This window comes from Penaeus vannamei, chromosome 9 (assembly GCF_042767895.1).
Source record: "Penaeus vannamei isolate JL-2024 chromosome 9, ASM4276789v1, whole genome shotgun sequence".
In the NCBI taxonomy this organism is placed as follows: Eukaryota; Metazoa; Arthropoda; class Malacostraca; order Decapoda; family Penaeidae; genus Penaeus; species Penaeus vannamei.
In genome coordinates this window covers 24,809,731-24,827,230 of record NC_091557.1, presented here as the reverse complement: position 1 = coordinate 24,827,230, position 17,500 = coordinate 24,809,731, and the positions used below count along the sequence as shown (strand labels likewise).

The 17,500-nt window shown below is 37.3% G+C and overlaps 2 protein-coding genes across 4 annotated transcripts in view; one reads left to right on the top strand and one right to left on the bottom strand.

Annotated features, from left to right (window-relative positions):
- Nucleotides 1–5,471: 5,471 nt before the first annotated feature.
- On the bottom strand, nt 5,472–15,807 carry Cchl (Cytochrome c heme lyase). Of its 3 annotated transcripts, none has more exons than XM_070125487.1 (6): nt 15,653–15,807; nt 12,476–12,911; nt 11,979–12,164; nt 11,446–11,625; nt 9,187–9,299; nt 5,472–6,396 (listed from the first exon to the last, which is right to left on the bottom strand). In XM_070125487.1, exons 2-6 carry the CDS (start codon nt 12,899–12,901, stop codon nt 6,192–6,194), a joined length of 1,110 nt encoding a protein of 369 aa, XP_069981588.1. In that variant the 5' UTR covers nt 12,902–12,911; nt 15,653–15,807; the 3' UTR covers nt 5,472–6,191. The 3 variants fall into 3 exon arrangements, with proteins under 3 accessions (XP_069981588.1, XP_069981590.1, XP_069981589.1); XM_070125489.1 differs by having other exon boundaries at nt 12,476–12,906; nt 15,653–15,787; XM_070125488.1 differs by having other exon boundaries at nt 15,663–15,787.
- A 1,580-nt stretch (nt 15,808–17,387) lies between these two features.
- LOC113819031 (trimeric intracellular cation channel type 1B.1) overlaps nt 17,388–17,500 on the top strand; it is a gene marked incomplete at its 3' end in the record, with an annotated part of 23,158 nt that continues 23,045 nt past the window's right edge. Inside the window, 1 exon segment of the mRNA XM_027371268.2 lies at nt 17,388–17,500. This exon segment is cut by the window's right edge and continues 187 nt beyond it.

Below are 17,500 nucleotides of genomic sequence, written 5' to 3'. Positions count from 1 at the left end.
AGAATACTCTAGGCCTAAAGAAGAAAAAAGTCTGGCAGAAAATTTCTCAAAAATTTGCTTGCTCAGTGCCCCCCCCCCTTTATTATCACTATTACTATTACATGTTATCACCATAATAGACTTCAGAATTTTATTTTCATACTCGATGTCTAAATTGATTGATATGCATATCTGTAGAGATTAGATATGTATAAGCATATAGCTCTTGTAGAAAAAAAGATCCCCAATTGCAAGGATATACCAGTCTGCATCCACAAGAAAATCAATGGTCTGACTACCACTTTTGCTGGACAGTCAATATACTTTCAATACACCTTAATATCTACATCTGTATTTATAGTACATATGCCCAGAATACCCCTTTCTTCTGATTTAATGTTCCCTTCCTTTCTCTCTCTTGAGCAATACTATCTCAGGTGGATACTGAACATATGCATTTGAAATGTATTTCTGTTATACTACAGCGGTAAAAGCTGTACACTCCATTTATCCTCCATTTAGTCTTTTTGATCATCTTTTTCTTCTTTTTTCTTTCTTATTTCTTTTTTACAAATTGCACATTTCAAACGACAAGGATGAGAATAAGGAACGTCATAAGTGCACTTATTCATATACAAATTTGCAAATGGTTGATTGACAGGGATATTTACCTGAATACTCGCTCTAGACATGAGATAGTAATTAGCACAAAGATATGCACCACGATCCTGTTGCAAACATTTTCTTCTGTTCATGTGCATATAGCACATATCTCCTGAACTCAAATGAATTTGTTACCAAATTTTTTCCATTTGGAAGCCAGACTGGCAAACCATGGTACAAAACACTTGATAAGCCTGATCCTGCTCAGTCTACCTTGTACCTTCATCCATCTGCTATTACATATAATGTCTCTATTGTTTCTTCAATCCATATTCCCTTTCTATCTTTTCCTGATGTTCCTTCTACTAGCCCTGCTCCTAAACCTTACTTTTCCCATCCCTTTTCCTATCTTTTTGGCTTTACTTTCTCATATCTCATCCTTTGATGTTGTTTCTGAAGACTTAGAAATATTTATCCTCAGATAAAAGATTGTTCCCAGCCACAATATTTATACAAGGTAGCTGTGCTACAATCAGCTTTTATGATACGTCTAGTTTTGTTGTCACTGGTGTTGCCAGAACAACAAATGTTCATTTCCAAACACCCAAAAGGTCTCAGTGAAGTTGTGTTTTTTTTATGACGGAGCTTTTATTGCTCTTCTACGGAATTCTAGGCTTTGGGGAGGGCCTGAGAAAGTTCTGACTTCTGAGCATAATCATAAATTATACACATGCAGCAGTAAACTACCATAATCCTTTTCGGTGCCTCAAGGTTGATTCATGAAATATTCTGTCCTCGTGTATGCTCCTGGGTCTATTTTCTACCACTGTTGTACATTTCTGAGAAATGTTTTCCTGCTATATCTATCAAAGAAAGTAATTATTATCGCACCTGCAAATTTTGGCATTTGGGCCAGTTGACACGCTTTTCAGTCACATCTTGACTGCATCTATGACAATATACTGGAATTTACCTGTTGTTAAGCAATTAAGTCCAACAAACAGTTGAAGAATTGGTTGAATTCAAAGACATGATCAAAAAATTATCTGAATACAGCTTAATTCATGCATAAGCTATGTGTTAAACAATTTCATCATTTTTCTTTATTTTCCTTTTTTACAAATTACTATGAAAATAATCATTATTGGCAGCAAGATATATCTGACATCATTCAAATGAACTTACTATGAATTAGAACCATATGTATCAAAAATGGATCAGGACAGAAGAAAGTAGACTTTTAAAGAACTTGAAGGATAGTTTTCCTTGATATCATACACTACGAACAGCATCACAGTGTCAGTACTTACCATATAAGGATACTTTAGTGCACTATACTTTATAAAAGAGTTTAGACAGTATTAAGCCAAATAAAAAAAATTGTGAATCAATAACAGTCAGTTCATGAGGGTCTAGCTCATTTTAACTAGGTTGTTACTACTTCTATTGATAAATTTTGGAATATCAAAGTAAACAAGATAAGTATGCACCTTATTTGTCCCTACCACAGACAAATTTACTAATGTAAACATCTGTTATTCGTTTTCTATCTAGATTAAGAATTTCAAGCATTTACTGCCAAAAATAGTATTATTTTTTATTTGCTTATGATATTTGGGTTTTAACACAGGAATCATGATCCCCTGGGAGGTCATATAGTCTTTTTAGGGTTTACAAAAGGGATATTTGGGGGTTACAAAGGGATGTTTTTGTGGTTACATAGGGATATTTTTGGGGTTACAAAGGGATAAATATAAATTCCCATGGCACCATATTCCTATGGTACAGAATCAAGCTTATGGTAATCAAACACCTTTGATGCCCTTGACTTATCTCCACAGCTGTGAATGTCATTTGACACATATGACTGAGAATAATTAGTAATAATAGTTAGCAAAGAGCAGTATTGCAATTTTTTCTTCTTTTAGATTCTTCATTTCTTTTAAAGCTTTACTTACTTGTCACAGGAACCTTGTTGTGGCTTATTTGAATTTTAATGGTTAATGGTTGAAGCAAATAAATGTGTTAGACATCAAAGGTCATATAGTAAAATATTGTGGTGAAAAGGGTTAAAATGAGCTTAAGATTAGGATAAAATGTGTTAGATGCAAAGGTTATTGAGCATTATAGGATAGCATGGTAGTAAAAAGGGTAAAGATGAAATGAAGTAAAGTAGAGATTAGTCTAAGAGGAAAGAGTTAAAAAGAACCATTATGAAACAATCAAAAGGTAATATGGGTAGGGATGGCTATTGGAGAAGTAGCAGCAGCAGAATTCTGGGAATGAGATACGGGGATTGGGGAACGTGGTGAAGTATCAGGAAGAATGTCAGGAGGGGAAGGGTCTAGAGAAGATTCCCATGAGGATCCATAAGGGAGTGGTAATGATAATGGAAAATGAAGAGGCAATAGTGCAAATGGAGGAGAGGATGGGGTGTATTGGGAGAGGGTGGGAGGAAGGGGGGTAGGGGGAATTTGAAAAGGAAGAGGATGGATATCAGCAAATATGTTATATGTAGAAGGAATAGGAACAGAGGGATTGGAGGATTGATGAGGGAGCAGTGTTCCTTTGGGTCATATATAGGAAGTTTTGGATGTCGAGTTTCTAGAAGAGTTGGGTGAGGAGGTCTGAGAAACAAAAAGTTCTCTTGTGAGGAGAAGAGGGGATAGATATCCGAGGAACAAAAGGAAAAAAAGGGTGCAAGAGAGGATAGAGTAGGAGAAGATGGAGTGGAACATTTAAGTTGTCTGGTGCAACAGATTAAAGTGAGAAGGAAGGAAGGGTAGGCATCAGGGAAGTAGTAGAAATTGGAGTACCTGGATTTAGACTGGAAAAGGAATTTGGCTGGGGGAGAGGGGGAGTAGAGACATAGGATGGTTTGAGGTAGAGGGAAGAGATACTGGAGTAGATGCTGAGACATCTTGAGAAGATGGAAGAGAAGCAGAGTGAAGGACAGTTATGGAATAGGTAGAGAGAAAAACCTTGTTGGCATACTTCTTGTCTGGGCTAATGTACAGGGAGGCCTAGTTTGAATCTGAAAACAGCAACCTCACATTTAACCCATCAGCGACGGGTAAAAATTTTGTCAAGTTTACATATGCACCGGCTTGTTGGCGTGCACTGGCAGTTTCCCCTGTTTGCGCTCAGCTCAATCGGTAGTTTGCGAGCGACATATGGCACCTAAAAGCTTTTATTTTTCTAAAATTTATAAAAATATTAAAATTTTGAAGGTTTACCTTCACTTTAGGTGCCATTGCCTAAAATCTTTACCATATAAATGAAGCCGCTACTAGTGGAGAAAAACAACCTCCGTCCGACGAGCCAGTAGCGCGGGAATGGGCATGGCATGATGCCCCCGGCATTTGGTCCACAACAGCCATGGCATGTACATACGTGACACACGGCGCCAATGGGTTAAGCTTGTAGGTTGGGTAGCTCATAAAATAAATTATGGGAGCCACCACAATTGGTACATGTACACAACTGTACAGAGCAATACAAACAATCAAGACTAGGTTGGGCATATAGAGGGCAGTGTTTGGTTGGGTGGCCAAAACACCATTTCTGACACTGACAAGGAAAAGGTTGATATGGTTGGACAGGGAAGGACACTCCACCAAAATATAAATTAAGGTGGTCATGTATACAGAAGCTAATTTTAAAATATTGTTAGACTTACACTTGCCTCTGGGAGGAATAGTGTAGTACCATACTGCCACTGCATCATAATCAACAAGACAGACAAGTAGGTCATTTTCACAGTCTGACCAGTCGTTGTTATAGACAGGACAATCAGTCAGAAAGATGAAGTCCGTTCTGGTACAATTATTAAGGGAGTGAGGTTTGGTTTGAGAGTGAAATCAGTCGGAGTAGATAGTGCACGAGCTTGGGACTCTGATGTAACTATAACAAGGCACGAATGATCGGAATGACTGTGAAAGGAAACTTTACTTACTTGTTTTAGGAAACATTGTTGGAAGAGAGTACTCAAAAGGTTTGTAGAAGTGCAAGTAGTAGAAGGGCAAGGGCAGGAGGAAAATGGGTTGGTGTGGAGTGAGGTAGTACTGTGGGGGAGAGGACAATACAGATGAAGAGTAGTAATAAGGAAGGAGGGGGTAGACAATGAAGAAGATTGTGGAGTAGGAGATGGAGTAGAGAATGTTGGGAGAGAGGAAGGCATGCATTTTGAAGGTTGAGTAATAACCTGAGTGGGTGGATTGGAATGGATTGAGTTGTCAGTAAACATCAAGGAGATTGTATTAGTATCAGTGGTCAGAGCTGCGGTGAAAGGAGAGGCAAGTGTTGCAAAACATTGAAATCAAATTTAGATAGGCTAATTGATGAAGGGGCAAGCTTTAATGTTCCTAATACGGGTAAAAAAATCTTTATTATTGGCCAGGATGAGCCGGAAATAAGTGGGGTAAAGGCTAGGCTATTAATGAAGGTAATACCGCCCCCATGGCTCCTAAAGACCATTCATGACTGACACAAAGTCAGCCTTTCATCCTTTCAATAAGGCTCTCACACCACAGGATGTGGACAGTGGCAGATGCAGAAGAGAAGAAAAGGAAAGGGGGAGAAGAAAAGACAATGCAAAATTGGTTGAAGCAAAGGCCGAGGCCCTAGGTAGGGATGATCCCTACACTAATTTTTGTTTCTTTTGAGATCAGTGTGTTAGAGGAGTTTGCAAACAGTACATGAAGAAGAGAAAATATTACTGCATTAGGTCTACCTCTGGAAAGTGAAAAAAAATATAGAAATTAATTAGTACATAATGTAACTTATGAACTTGTGGTTATATAAAGTAATTACTCCTATTTTCATTCAAAGATTAATACTTTTGCAAGGTATTATAAAAAGAGGGCAATAAAGGGAAAGTATACACATAGGAAATTTAAAACTTTACTTAACAGTTAAATCTGTACACTGTATATACACATATCTATTAACAAGAATTCAACTACAACTCTTTATTTGGCTTTTAATTTGTATGACTGTAATCAAGTACATTAGGCATAAATAACAAGGTAAACCGAGAAAAAATAAGGAAAAAAAACTTGGGAGGTACATATTCTTCTGAAATGCTTCATATGTGAGCATTTTCTTTCAAATTCCTACTTGTCATGTGAGACACAGTAAGCAGTTTTAATATAGCTATAAGCATAAAACTCATGTAAATTCATTACGACTTACATACCAGATCTTTTACTCACATATTAGTGAACACACTTAATCATCAAAACCTTTAGACTACATAATTTTCATATTAAGTACTAAACTTAAATTTTGTACTTGAATAATTTTTCTGGATGATCTTTACTAAGATAAAGATATAGAAATAAAGTTTACACTGCAAGTATGAATATACCCAGTACTATGAAAGTCAAAATCCCTATTAGTCTCAATCATTCCATTATTAAAAAAAAAAAAAATCTCAACTTCAATCTTCAATTAAGAAGAAAAAAGGCCTTTCTCAGACAGGTTCTATTTCCTACAAACACTTCACTCCATTTGCTTTCTGATATAAATAAACCTAGCTTTTAAGAGAGAGAGACTCTAAAAATTACAAAAAAAAATTTACGTTTCTCTCTCTTTCTCAAAACTTCGGTCTAACTTCTTGTCCAGCGCCACCAAGCAACCACCATCCTGTCCCAGATGTTCTCCCAAGAGTCCATTGCTGGCCGGACATCTAGGATTGCAAACTTATAGTCCTCAGGGTTTACGTCGCCTCCATCATAGTAGTCAATGATATAGCGTACTTCCTTGCCACAGCGGTCGACAATCCAATCATGGCGGTCAAAAGGCAGCTCATATCTGAAAGTTGCATTTTCCTTTCAGTGTACTGAATATAATAGGACGATGGCAAAACTATGTGATAATGATTAGTAATAGAAATTAAGAACAGTTTTTGTGGAAAAAAGTAAATTCAGTAATAAAGATTACCAGCAAAAAGTAAACCATGACATATGGCAGGACAATTTCCAGTCATTACAATTCAGCAAAGAATAGCGGATTTGGTTTAATTTTGTCATTCACCACAAGGTCTATTCAGGAACGTCCAACACTTTTTCAGCCCCATGTCAAATTCAAGACAAGGTTACCATCATTTGTTAACCTTGTTGAAGCTTTCTCCTGTGTGAAACTGAATTCCATTTCCTACTTTAAACTGAATCTTCTTCCTATTGAACACAAATACAATACCCTCTTTCAGCATCTCATGTTGCTGCCTTATTCTGAGTTTATGATACAGTATCTCCTGAAGAAAAATATACACAAAAATACACATTTCTATAGCATTTCGGCTACCCATTTCAACTCCTTAATCCATTGAAAGTTTCATTTATTTCACTCCCTCTTAATATTTCTTTTAAGGGGAAGAGTCGTCAGTACGGTTCACAAATTACAATTTTTTCAAACTTTGTGTGTTGATACATGACCATGTGACGCACCCAGGGTGCCGGTTGCCAGATGTGTAACGCAATCCTTTCCGCGGTTTAAAGGTCTGGGGTATTTAAATGCCCTTGTGCTGCCACACCCCTATTTGCTTCATGCTTTGTTTTTCTTGTATTTTCAGCGTTTTTTCGGCTGTTTTTGCGAATTTCTTTGGTATGAGACTGCTGTACTATAGTTTAGGCTGCGTTCAGCAGACAGGCAGCAGCAGAAAGGACGGGAGAACAGTGCGGTTGATAAAGTTTTCGGGAGAACACAATGTTTTGTTTTCAACCTGTTGAAAACCTAACATTATGTCATTTATATATCAGAAATGCATAATATACGATTTATTATGTACTATGGTATGTAAATGACAGAGGAACCAGGAGCCTTGACATCTGAAAGTATACTTTTCAGAGAACTCCCACCTAACCTAACCTAACCTTGACATAAAGATGACCTAAAATTACCTGAACAAGGCCTGACCCTCTACCACAGGACTCATACTAAAGGCCAAGGTATTGTCTAAGTAGATATTCACATTTGGTAATCATTGGTATGACTTTTATGATGTAATGACGATGAATGGCAAAAATTGCCATTTTCTCAAAATCATATTTTCACACATGATAGTAAGGTTAACTTTGTCATGCATTATTTCCACCAAATACATTTTTTACTGAAAAAAATAATGGCGATTTTCGGACGAAAAAAAAAGCTCTTTTTTGCAAGGTAACTGAAACATTGTCGTTTCAGATAGATTTACATAAATGCTACATTTGGTACTCCTATTTGTTGACTAACTCTGGTCAGAAGGAAACTGCAGTACTATTCACTATAAGGAAACCATCACATAATTTTTTAATTCTATCATCTCGCTCATTTTTGTTTTTTTTTTGCGCAAAAATTTACGCAGCTTTTTTAATCAAATTTCTTATATACAAGCACCACATACCCATGCACTTTGCGTAAAAAAATTATTGACCTAGCTAAAAAACTAAAGTAAGCAGGATCGGATAACGAATTTCGTGACCGTACCGACGACTCTTCCCCTTAAAGAAGCTAATGCTATGCAAATACCATACCTTAGTTTACTAAGGTATGGTATTTAAAGATAAAAGAAATGCTGAACTGTGAACTGAAAATAAATGTAACATTTCAAACTTGTCAGGAAAAAAAAGAAGAAAAAAATTATATATATAAATAACCATATACATAAAACAAAATAAAGAGAAAATTCATCATTACCTACATAGAACAAGGAACTCTCAATGAGATTTTTTTTTTTTTCTCTCTCTTTTAAGATCAAGTAATCTCGGTCATATGGGTACTAAAAGGCTGGATTGGGTGTTGCATGTATGCTATAAACATAAATATGTGGATGCCCCATGGCAAAATGATAAAACCTACACTATTGCTATGATGCTGTAGCCGATTCTTTTTCCTTTTCTTCTTCTGTTGTACTTAATGACCATAATCTGTTCTACTTCCCTTAGTCTCTCCCTTTCTTTGCCCTATCTGTCCAGCTCATACTACACCCTCTCTATACACTTCCTATTTTATCATAAATGTTCACTCCTATTTTCCTTATTTTTCTAGGCTACTTTCACTGAGCTGAACTCCCATCCTTTTGTTTCTCATTATCTGTACCTCCCACGTCAAACTAACTATCCACTAGAGATGGGACATGCTATAGCCTAATAGCTGATCCTGAAACCCACATATAATTTATCCTAGTTAAATAGCATTTCTAGTGATTGTGATATCACTGTCAACAATACTATTAACCCAATGTCGACAGAAAAATGATGCGTTCCCTTTGGTAATGCTTGCTTACATGTTTCTGCACATAGATGGCTCTGCCAATGCTTAGCCACAAAGGAGTCCTCCCTTTTCCTTGAATAAGCCCAAAAATGTTTTTTTTTTTTTTACTAATGCTATCTATATTGACACTTATTTTTGCTATAAACATTATAATTACTATATTGTTACTGACATTACAAACAGCAGTAATAATATAAGAAAATATTATTGAAATCAAAGAAAAGGGTAAACAGGCGTGACAGGTAGTTCACATTATTGGCTCATTGGTGTATTAGCTCATTGGTGACTTAGTACTTGTGGAGCCATCTATATGGCTTGTTCCGTAGTTTCAAAATAAATCATGCTTACCCCAACCAACTCCTCATGCGAGCCCGGGGAGAGTAGTCCGATGCCTTGCCACCAAAACGCTTCAGCTTGGGGTTCCCACACTCATTTTTGTGGAGGGATTCCCACTTTAGGACCTGCAATACAAAAAAGCATGAGCTTTGATCTTTGTGGAGGAGGTGGGGCAGAAGGAAGGTGGAAGGAGATAGATAGGTAGGAGGAAGAGATGGCCAAGGAAGAGGAGATAGCCATGGAAGATGAGACAGACAAGGGAAGAGGATGTACACCAGGAGGAGAATACAGACCTGGCAGAAGAGGAAGAGATACTCAAGGAGAATGAAGAGACATACAAGGAAGGAGATGACATGGGGAGGAAAAAGAGGACATAAACAGTCAGGAAGTAGATATGAAGAGGAGGAAGAGGATGTAGACAAAGAGGAGAAAGAGGAGACAAACAGAGAAGAGGAAGGGGAGGAGCAGACAGGCAAGGAGCATGGAAGCAACATTCAACAAGAAAGTTCAGGTAGATAAGAGAAGGGCAATGAGATGGAAAAGAACACAGAGAAACATGCTAACAAGGAGGATCTGGTTAAGAAGAAAAACAAAGATAAGAACAAAGAGGAAGGCCAGAGGAGTAAGGAGGCACAAGAAGATATAAATATGAAATAGGAAAAAAAAAAAAAAAAAAAAAAAAAGTAGAATGATTGTGAAAAATGTGATAGAAAAGAATCCTCATACATAGTGGTGCCACGTGATATGATAATATACATGCTTCTGGGGTGAATTTCTCTCCAGATATTAACCACACTAATATTACTGTGATCAGTCTCTGTGAAGACATTTTACACATCTAGTAACCCATTCAGGTGCCTTGCAACCTTCAGAGGAAGATATTGCCAATTCTTAATCTCCAACTTCATTTTGACATTTACAAAAAAATAAAAAATAAAATTCTACAAACATACTCAAATGTGTATGCCTGCATCATAGGCAAGAAACACTTGTTCACGTTGAAGTGTTTATGCATGAAGTACGTCTGTGGCAGAAATAGTGGGTCTACATATATCCCAAAACACCCTTCACACTTGGTTAAATGCATCAAAGCTGGAAATCCAAAAACATGTCTTGCAGCAGTTCCTGATCCTTGTGTTTTGCTTCACAGTCAAAAAAGGTTTGGCTCTCACAATTTGAAAGAGATTATCACAGGGTGCTTATAAGTCTTACACACACTACCATTCTCTTAACCCATTGGACCCAGATGATACTGCAGTCATGTCATAGAAAAACTTGAGCCGAGGGGCGGGTGAAGAGAACATGCTGTCAGCCAGGCAAATTGGCCGTGGTACAGGTGACACGAACTGCTGTCATGTGCGAAGGCCAGGGTGACGGAAAAGACTCGTCACAAATGCACAAACCTCTTGGAGTGTGATTTGACTCATTTGGCACTTAGAAGGGAGCTTTAGCATTATTTCTATCAAAAAACAAATATGTTATGTAACATGCATAAGCAGTGACTGGAAAAGCGCTGGCTCCAAGGAGGATGCCATTTCTATTCTGCGCACTGTATTCCTGGTCGCTGTGACTGGTGGTACAGATCGTATTATGTAAGATTGAAAATTACAAAAAATTAGATATATGACAAATAACCAAATGTTCCATATTTTTTTTGTTGCACCGAGTTATTTACTACATAGAGAGATGATATGGAGTCTGTGCAAGATAAATAGGTAATAACTATCTGGATAAAGCAAATCAAAAGACAAATATGGACATTGGAAAATGGCAATAAATCTAAAAAAAGTTTACACAAAATAATTTTGCAAAGGGGAGGCACAGCGTCTTGTCATTGCTCATAGGTGTTCATGCGCACCCGGCCTACATGCCACTTGCCCGGGATATTGGCCACTTACATACCCATTGCCCGGGTTTTCAGTATCGCAATTTCTGTGATGTAACCAGATCCAAAGGATTCAGTATCATCGAGTCTCCAATTTTGATGCATTTCATTATGTAAACAGGTGCTTTCAGAGATTTTAGACAGTCCCTATTGAGGAGGTCACATGAAAACGCATGTACAAAAAAGTCAAGAGCGGGCTGGAGGACTTAAATGGCAATTTGACAAATATATAATAACTTTAGAGAATTTGATGCAGTAACATTTTTGGTTGAATATAAGACACCTAATTTTAATATCATGATTGGCACAGTATAGATAAAAATATGTATGTGAGTGCCGGTTTACACTGATATCATACAATCAAAACAGCCATCTCTTAACATTACCTCTTGCCAAGCCAATTCATTGTTGACATTGTGAATGCTGATGATGTGTTGCATGTCTTTCTGTGAGAGGTCATCATCCTTCCACCTCCAGCCCTTCCTCAGCATGGCATTCCAGAACATCTGTGGGGAAGGGTACACCCAGTGCTCGGAATCTGAACCTGCTTTCGGGATAGTTGACACCTGAAAGTGCAGGGAAGGATTTGCTATTAATCAAAGTGTCATATAATGTCCCTTGTTAAGCCAAATTTTATTTCTCTTTAGAAGATTTCTTTTTGTTTCACTCTCCACTTTATACTCTCACGTATACACCTGTATTCTCTTACATTTACACATGCAATTCACTAGCATTCACACGCACTTTCTCACATTCACACATTCTCATTCTCAATTTCTATATCTCTGTAACAACCCCATGAACGCACACACACACACAAACACTTATGCATTCAATTATCTTTCCCCACTCTCTATCACATACACAAAACCTCTACAGCAACTACCAGCTTCCCCTTCCCCTTCCCCATGAGCCTTACCTGTCTCTCAGTGGGTAACTCGAAGGGCTGGTCAGGGGCCGGCTTTTGGTTCGGGTAGGACTCCATGTTGAGGGGGTTGATGTCCACATACTTGCCTGCATACTCTTTGCCTAAATGCATGCCTGCCTGGTGTACAGGCCACTCGGCATCTGGGTTGCCACTCATTGGACACTCACTCGGGAATGCCTGTCAAGAGTAAAAAAAGTGACAAATAAGTATATACATAAAAGTAAAGAATCAAATAAACTGAAAAAAATAGAAAAGATGATAGAGGAAAATACTAAAACAAGTATTGAAAAAAATTAAAGGAAAGAGGTTATATGAACAAATCATAAATGCAAACAAGACATTACAGTAATGATAAAACCAGCAGAAAAGAAATATATTCTATGATAAAAATGAACAATGTCAATTTCTTCTCCCCTATCATTCTCCTCAAAAATATTGAATTCCAAAACCCACAATTCATCTCCCTTATCAAGGCAACCTATACATACCTGAGATGTCTGCTGCTCCTGGTTATTCTGATGCATTGGGCACTCGGAGGGGATGACAGTACCCGGGGGAATGTGATGGGCCTTCTGGGGTGGGGTAGCCTCAGCACTCATCTTGGTGTGATCAACAGGACACTGTTTGGGAGGGGCAGCCTCCACACTCATATTGGTGTGATCGACAGGACACTGTTTGGGAGGGGCAGCCTCCACACTCATCTTGGTGTGATCGACAGGACACTGTTTGGGAGGGGCAGGGGCCTGAGCAGTCTCCTGATGCATGGGGCACTCAGCAGGTGCCATGTCCTTGGTGATTTCTGGGTGGCTCTCAATGACCAGCTCCGACGCATTGACTACGCCCTTTCCTTCTCCGAGAGCCAAGCTGGTAAGTGATGTGGCTGTACTGTGTGCTGCTGAGACTGTGTTGCCCATCTTGTCTGTACTGTGGGATAAGGTGACTGATAAATAAAAAGGGAAATAGGAATCATAAAACATAGTGCTATACCAACAATAAATAAGCTGTTACAAAGCTTATATGTAGTCTGCAATGAACTAAAAACTTGAGAGTAATGCATCATAGTATATTACATATAGATAATTTAATCTCTAAAAAGTCAGATACTACATTATATCCATCAAGTCTGAAGTCACGGCCAAGCTGTCCATAACTGGTTGGTAGTTTTCATCCTTTCAATTATGAAACCGGGACTATTATATGATATAGCTACTCTCTGCCATATTGTATCCAGCTAAACAATTATGTGTACTTTGCTTTGTAATAATTTGACTTATTGAAATGCAGAGCTTTCTATTTTCAAAGTTTCAAGCAATAACTTTATTTATTTTTAATGTTCTACAATGCTCTAAGTATGTGATGTGTATATTCTGGTGTTAGCTCTTTGAAATATCAAATGTTCACCATTTACCTCATTGACATTTGAAAAATTGGGCCCCTATGCATGGCACCGAGATTTGATATTGAAGAAAACTCTTATATATGATTTTCTTAACTTTCAAGGTAAAATTTCATTTAAAATTGTCACATACATCCCCTTACCCCTATGATCCACATAACATGACCATTGCTGTCTATGAGCAATTCTATGAATCCTATTACATTCGTACAATATGTCTTAAAAGGAGTTTTTACACATGTAAAGGGTAGTCTACATATTCAGAAACACCTGCATCGGTTTTCAAAGTGATTTTGTTTAATTATAATACCAATGGCCTACAAGTCCCCCATGACTTATATTCTTGCAAGATAAAGAGCTCAGACTCCTTCCTAATTTATCCTAAAGTGTGATAAGTGCTATGTGTGATGTGTGTTAACTGAGTAGCCTATTAATCGAAATTGAGATTGATAGGGAAAACCCTTTGGATAGTCTAAACATGATGATAAACACGACTGGGAAACCAGAGTGCTGGTTTTATCTCATACGTCCACTGCTAAAGTCCTGGCTTTGATACAATCATGAATGGTATAATGAGGCTATCCAGAGGCAAAACATCAATAATAAACAGCAATCGCTTATGAAGTGACCTTCCTAACCCTGGGGCTTTATCCGCAGTCCCCCACCCAATTGCCATGGACCTACAAGTATTTTTATAATTTCTGACATTATTCTTTGCCTGTGCAGATTATTTCAGGTATTGAAGAGTGCAATTTTTCCATATGTATAACAGTGTCATTAAATTCTCCTTATCTTGGTGCAGTTAATCATTACAGTATGGACACATGAGGTAGGGCAACTTGAAAATTATATTCTTGTAAGGACCTAAAAGTTGCAGTTGTCAGTACATGAAATAATCAGCAGAAATGAATGGCAATGCCGCAAAAAAGAAAAAAAAGTCAGCTAAGTCCACTTGGTAACCCAAAGTTTCAGCTCTATCCCTCCATGCATACCAAGGTAAAGACAATGTTTCTCGGGAGATTTTGAACCCTCCCCTCAGGCTGCGGGTATGTCCATATTATAAAGAATTACCACTCAAATGTCTACCAATATGGTGGAGATTTCTTGATCTTTTTAGCAGCTCCTATAGGTAGGTACTTTCATCCACCAAAGGCTAGCACTGCTAGTTTGGGAATCCTCTGAACATTTACTGTGAGTGAAATATAAAAGCCGAAGTAATAATGAGGCAAAATGCAATGTTGTAGGTCATATAAGTCCTTTCAATTATCGCTGTAATAGGGATGGATCGCCTGTTATTTTCTATCACAAATGATATAAATTAAAGTATCGGTAATATTTCTGAAGTAACCTTACCCCTCTGCAATGAAGTCCGTATTACTCAAGCCAGTCCTAGAGTAATAGGGATGAACTAAATATCTTCCTAACCTGGAGATCCCTATCCAATCACTGTACTTACCTATCGGAGGCTTTACCCTAGACTACCGTCTGATCACTGTGGACCTTGTCACAATCTATTTACTGCATTTCTAACGTTATTTTTTGTCTACTCTGGTTAGAATTTCATGTGTTTCAGTTTTTTTCTCATTGATTATCATAGTGCCATTACATTTTCCTGTGAATGTAAACCAGATTATTACATGTTGCACAACTTTCTAATAATCAAGTAGCGAAGGTAACACCATAGATGAAAAGTGTCTTAATTTCGGTCATTATGCCCATCACAGGCAAATTTCATCTTGTACTATATGGTCATGGGAAATTTAAATCATACCCCAGTTTCATCATCTGCTGCATCTGGTTTCACCTAAAATGTGAAAATCTTTTTCATTAATTTTTACTGACTAACTCATTTGCTCAGATTGTGTAACAGACCTGTCCTTCACCTCTCTTCAATGGCCTTAATTTCTCCTCACTTGAATTAGATACACTTCTCTCATGAGCTTAAATATTGAATAAAAGCCACATTACATAAGTACAGTATTTTGAGTAATATTAGTAATGATATTTAAACCCACGGGACTCCAACTACGTCATTTGATACTTCGGGTTCTTATCTTTCTCCTCCACTCTTTCTTTTTCCTTTTTCCTTCACTCTTAAATATGCTTGGGCTTTGCTTTTATCAAGCCTATATCTGTAGCACTTAGGTATGAACATAAACAATATAGACCTACATTGAAATATCAAAATACATAATAATCTGAATTTCTCTTTCTCTTCTTTTCTATGGTACTCTTCTTCCTGAACTTAATCTTTTACTTTGATTCTCACCTTTTCTTACCTACGTAGTCTTCTGAAATGTAAATTAATCTTCAAAATGGGCGGAAAAAGCAGAAATTAACGAGTTAACGCAGACTTTACACAATTCTCAGCACGACCTCACTGGCCCGGCTGCTGTATAGCTAGAATGGATCCAAGTTTCCAAGAGGAAAGAACATTAATTTATGTTAGTGAATTTTCTATTATAGTCGTACAGCGAGAATTATCCCCTTGCTTTGCTGATTTTTAACATCATAATGAAAAACTAGATAAATGATATTGTACATATAAGGGATTCCAGGTGCACATGATTTTTCTACTATAACTAGAATGGATACAGATTTTTTCGATTATACAATTTGGCGAATGAACTCGAAAAAGATATTTTTCACTTATACTATCTAATACTCCTTTACGCAAAACGATGGATTGTATTTCAAGATTCGCAAAGCATTGAATGAAAAACGTGTTATTTCGGTTATTCAAACAAGGAGGGAAATATCAACACGGAAAAAAACATACTACTCTCAAAATATTACATACCAGATTCAACAGATTAATAATTTTCGATCTTTGTATTTGTGTTTATGCTATGTATACTAGTCTGGTATGACATAATAGCTATATGAATGGTTATGATATAGTTTAGATAAAAAAACTCCCATACATTCAATTAGCATTTCAACACGCCTATTACACAAAGCAGCTGTTGCATTAATAAAGATCGAGAGCGTCAACTTTATGTATTGTGTATTGTTTATGTATTGTCTAATCTAGTCTGTCCTTATATCGTGACAAAGTGACAAAGAAAAGTTAACTGAGTACTGCCTTTTTTTCTCATTTTATACCACCCAATCGAAAATGACAAGTAACAAATACGCATGCATAAAATTTAGTTATATCTCTTATGTCTCATCTCTCCTCTCCTCTCCTCTCCTCTCCCCTCATCTCATCTCTCTCCTTTCAAATCGTTTGTTTTTTGTTATATCTTATACCAGTCATCAATGCAGATATAACAGTATTCTTTTACATGGTAATGTCTTGCTGGCAGTTGACATTCTTTAATTTCAATTTCCTTATACTTGTAGATGGAAATTCAAAATGTAAATGAAACGACCAGAAGGGAAATTCAAAGGGAAACGCTACAAAGGTTATTTTTGTCGTCTGCTGGGGAGCATGCGCGTCCTCACTGCCATTCTACAGATAGACTTACTTATCTTTGATTTTGTGATTATGCGCCGTGGGTGACAGGGAATGTTAACTAACAATAACGTTATTAATGAGGTGTCACGGGAATTTCGTAGTTTAGATGAGATATAATGTGAGTTGTTTCGAATATATTTTGTATTTTATCAATTGGCACTCGGATATGAATCCGATGTTGCTATTTCCCTTTTTCCCCAGCAATTTTATTCAATTTACATAAAGTCAGACTTCCCATAAACGTAAAGATATGGTAGATATAATGAAAAATCTTGATTAGGAATATCAAATTAAGAAGTAATTAAGACATATTACAAAGATTTGAAATGTTCTAGTCGGCACCTCGTCCAAGGTGTCTGAGTGCTACTTATATTTTTTGTTCTCCTTGTTTTAAGTCCTTCATAATCACAAATAGAAACAAACTCTATTTCTGTTAATAAGTTTCTTGAAAATATTAAATCAAACATTTATAACGGCGTTGATACGATGCAATAATCGAATTTTGATTAGCTCGCCGGCACCCTCTCCGCGTCGTCTGCGGTGCCGCCAGCGACCAGGCAGAGAGATCCCAGACGCGAGGAAGGACGTACGCCTTTCTCCCCCTCTCTCTCTTTCCCGTATTCCTCGTGGGTGTCCAGAAATAAAAAGATACATAGG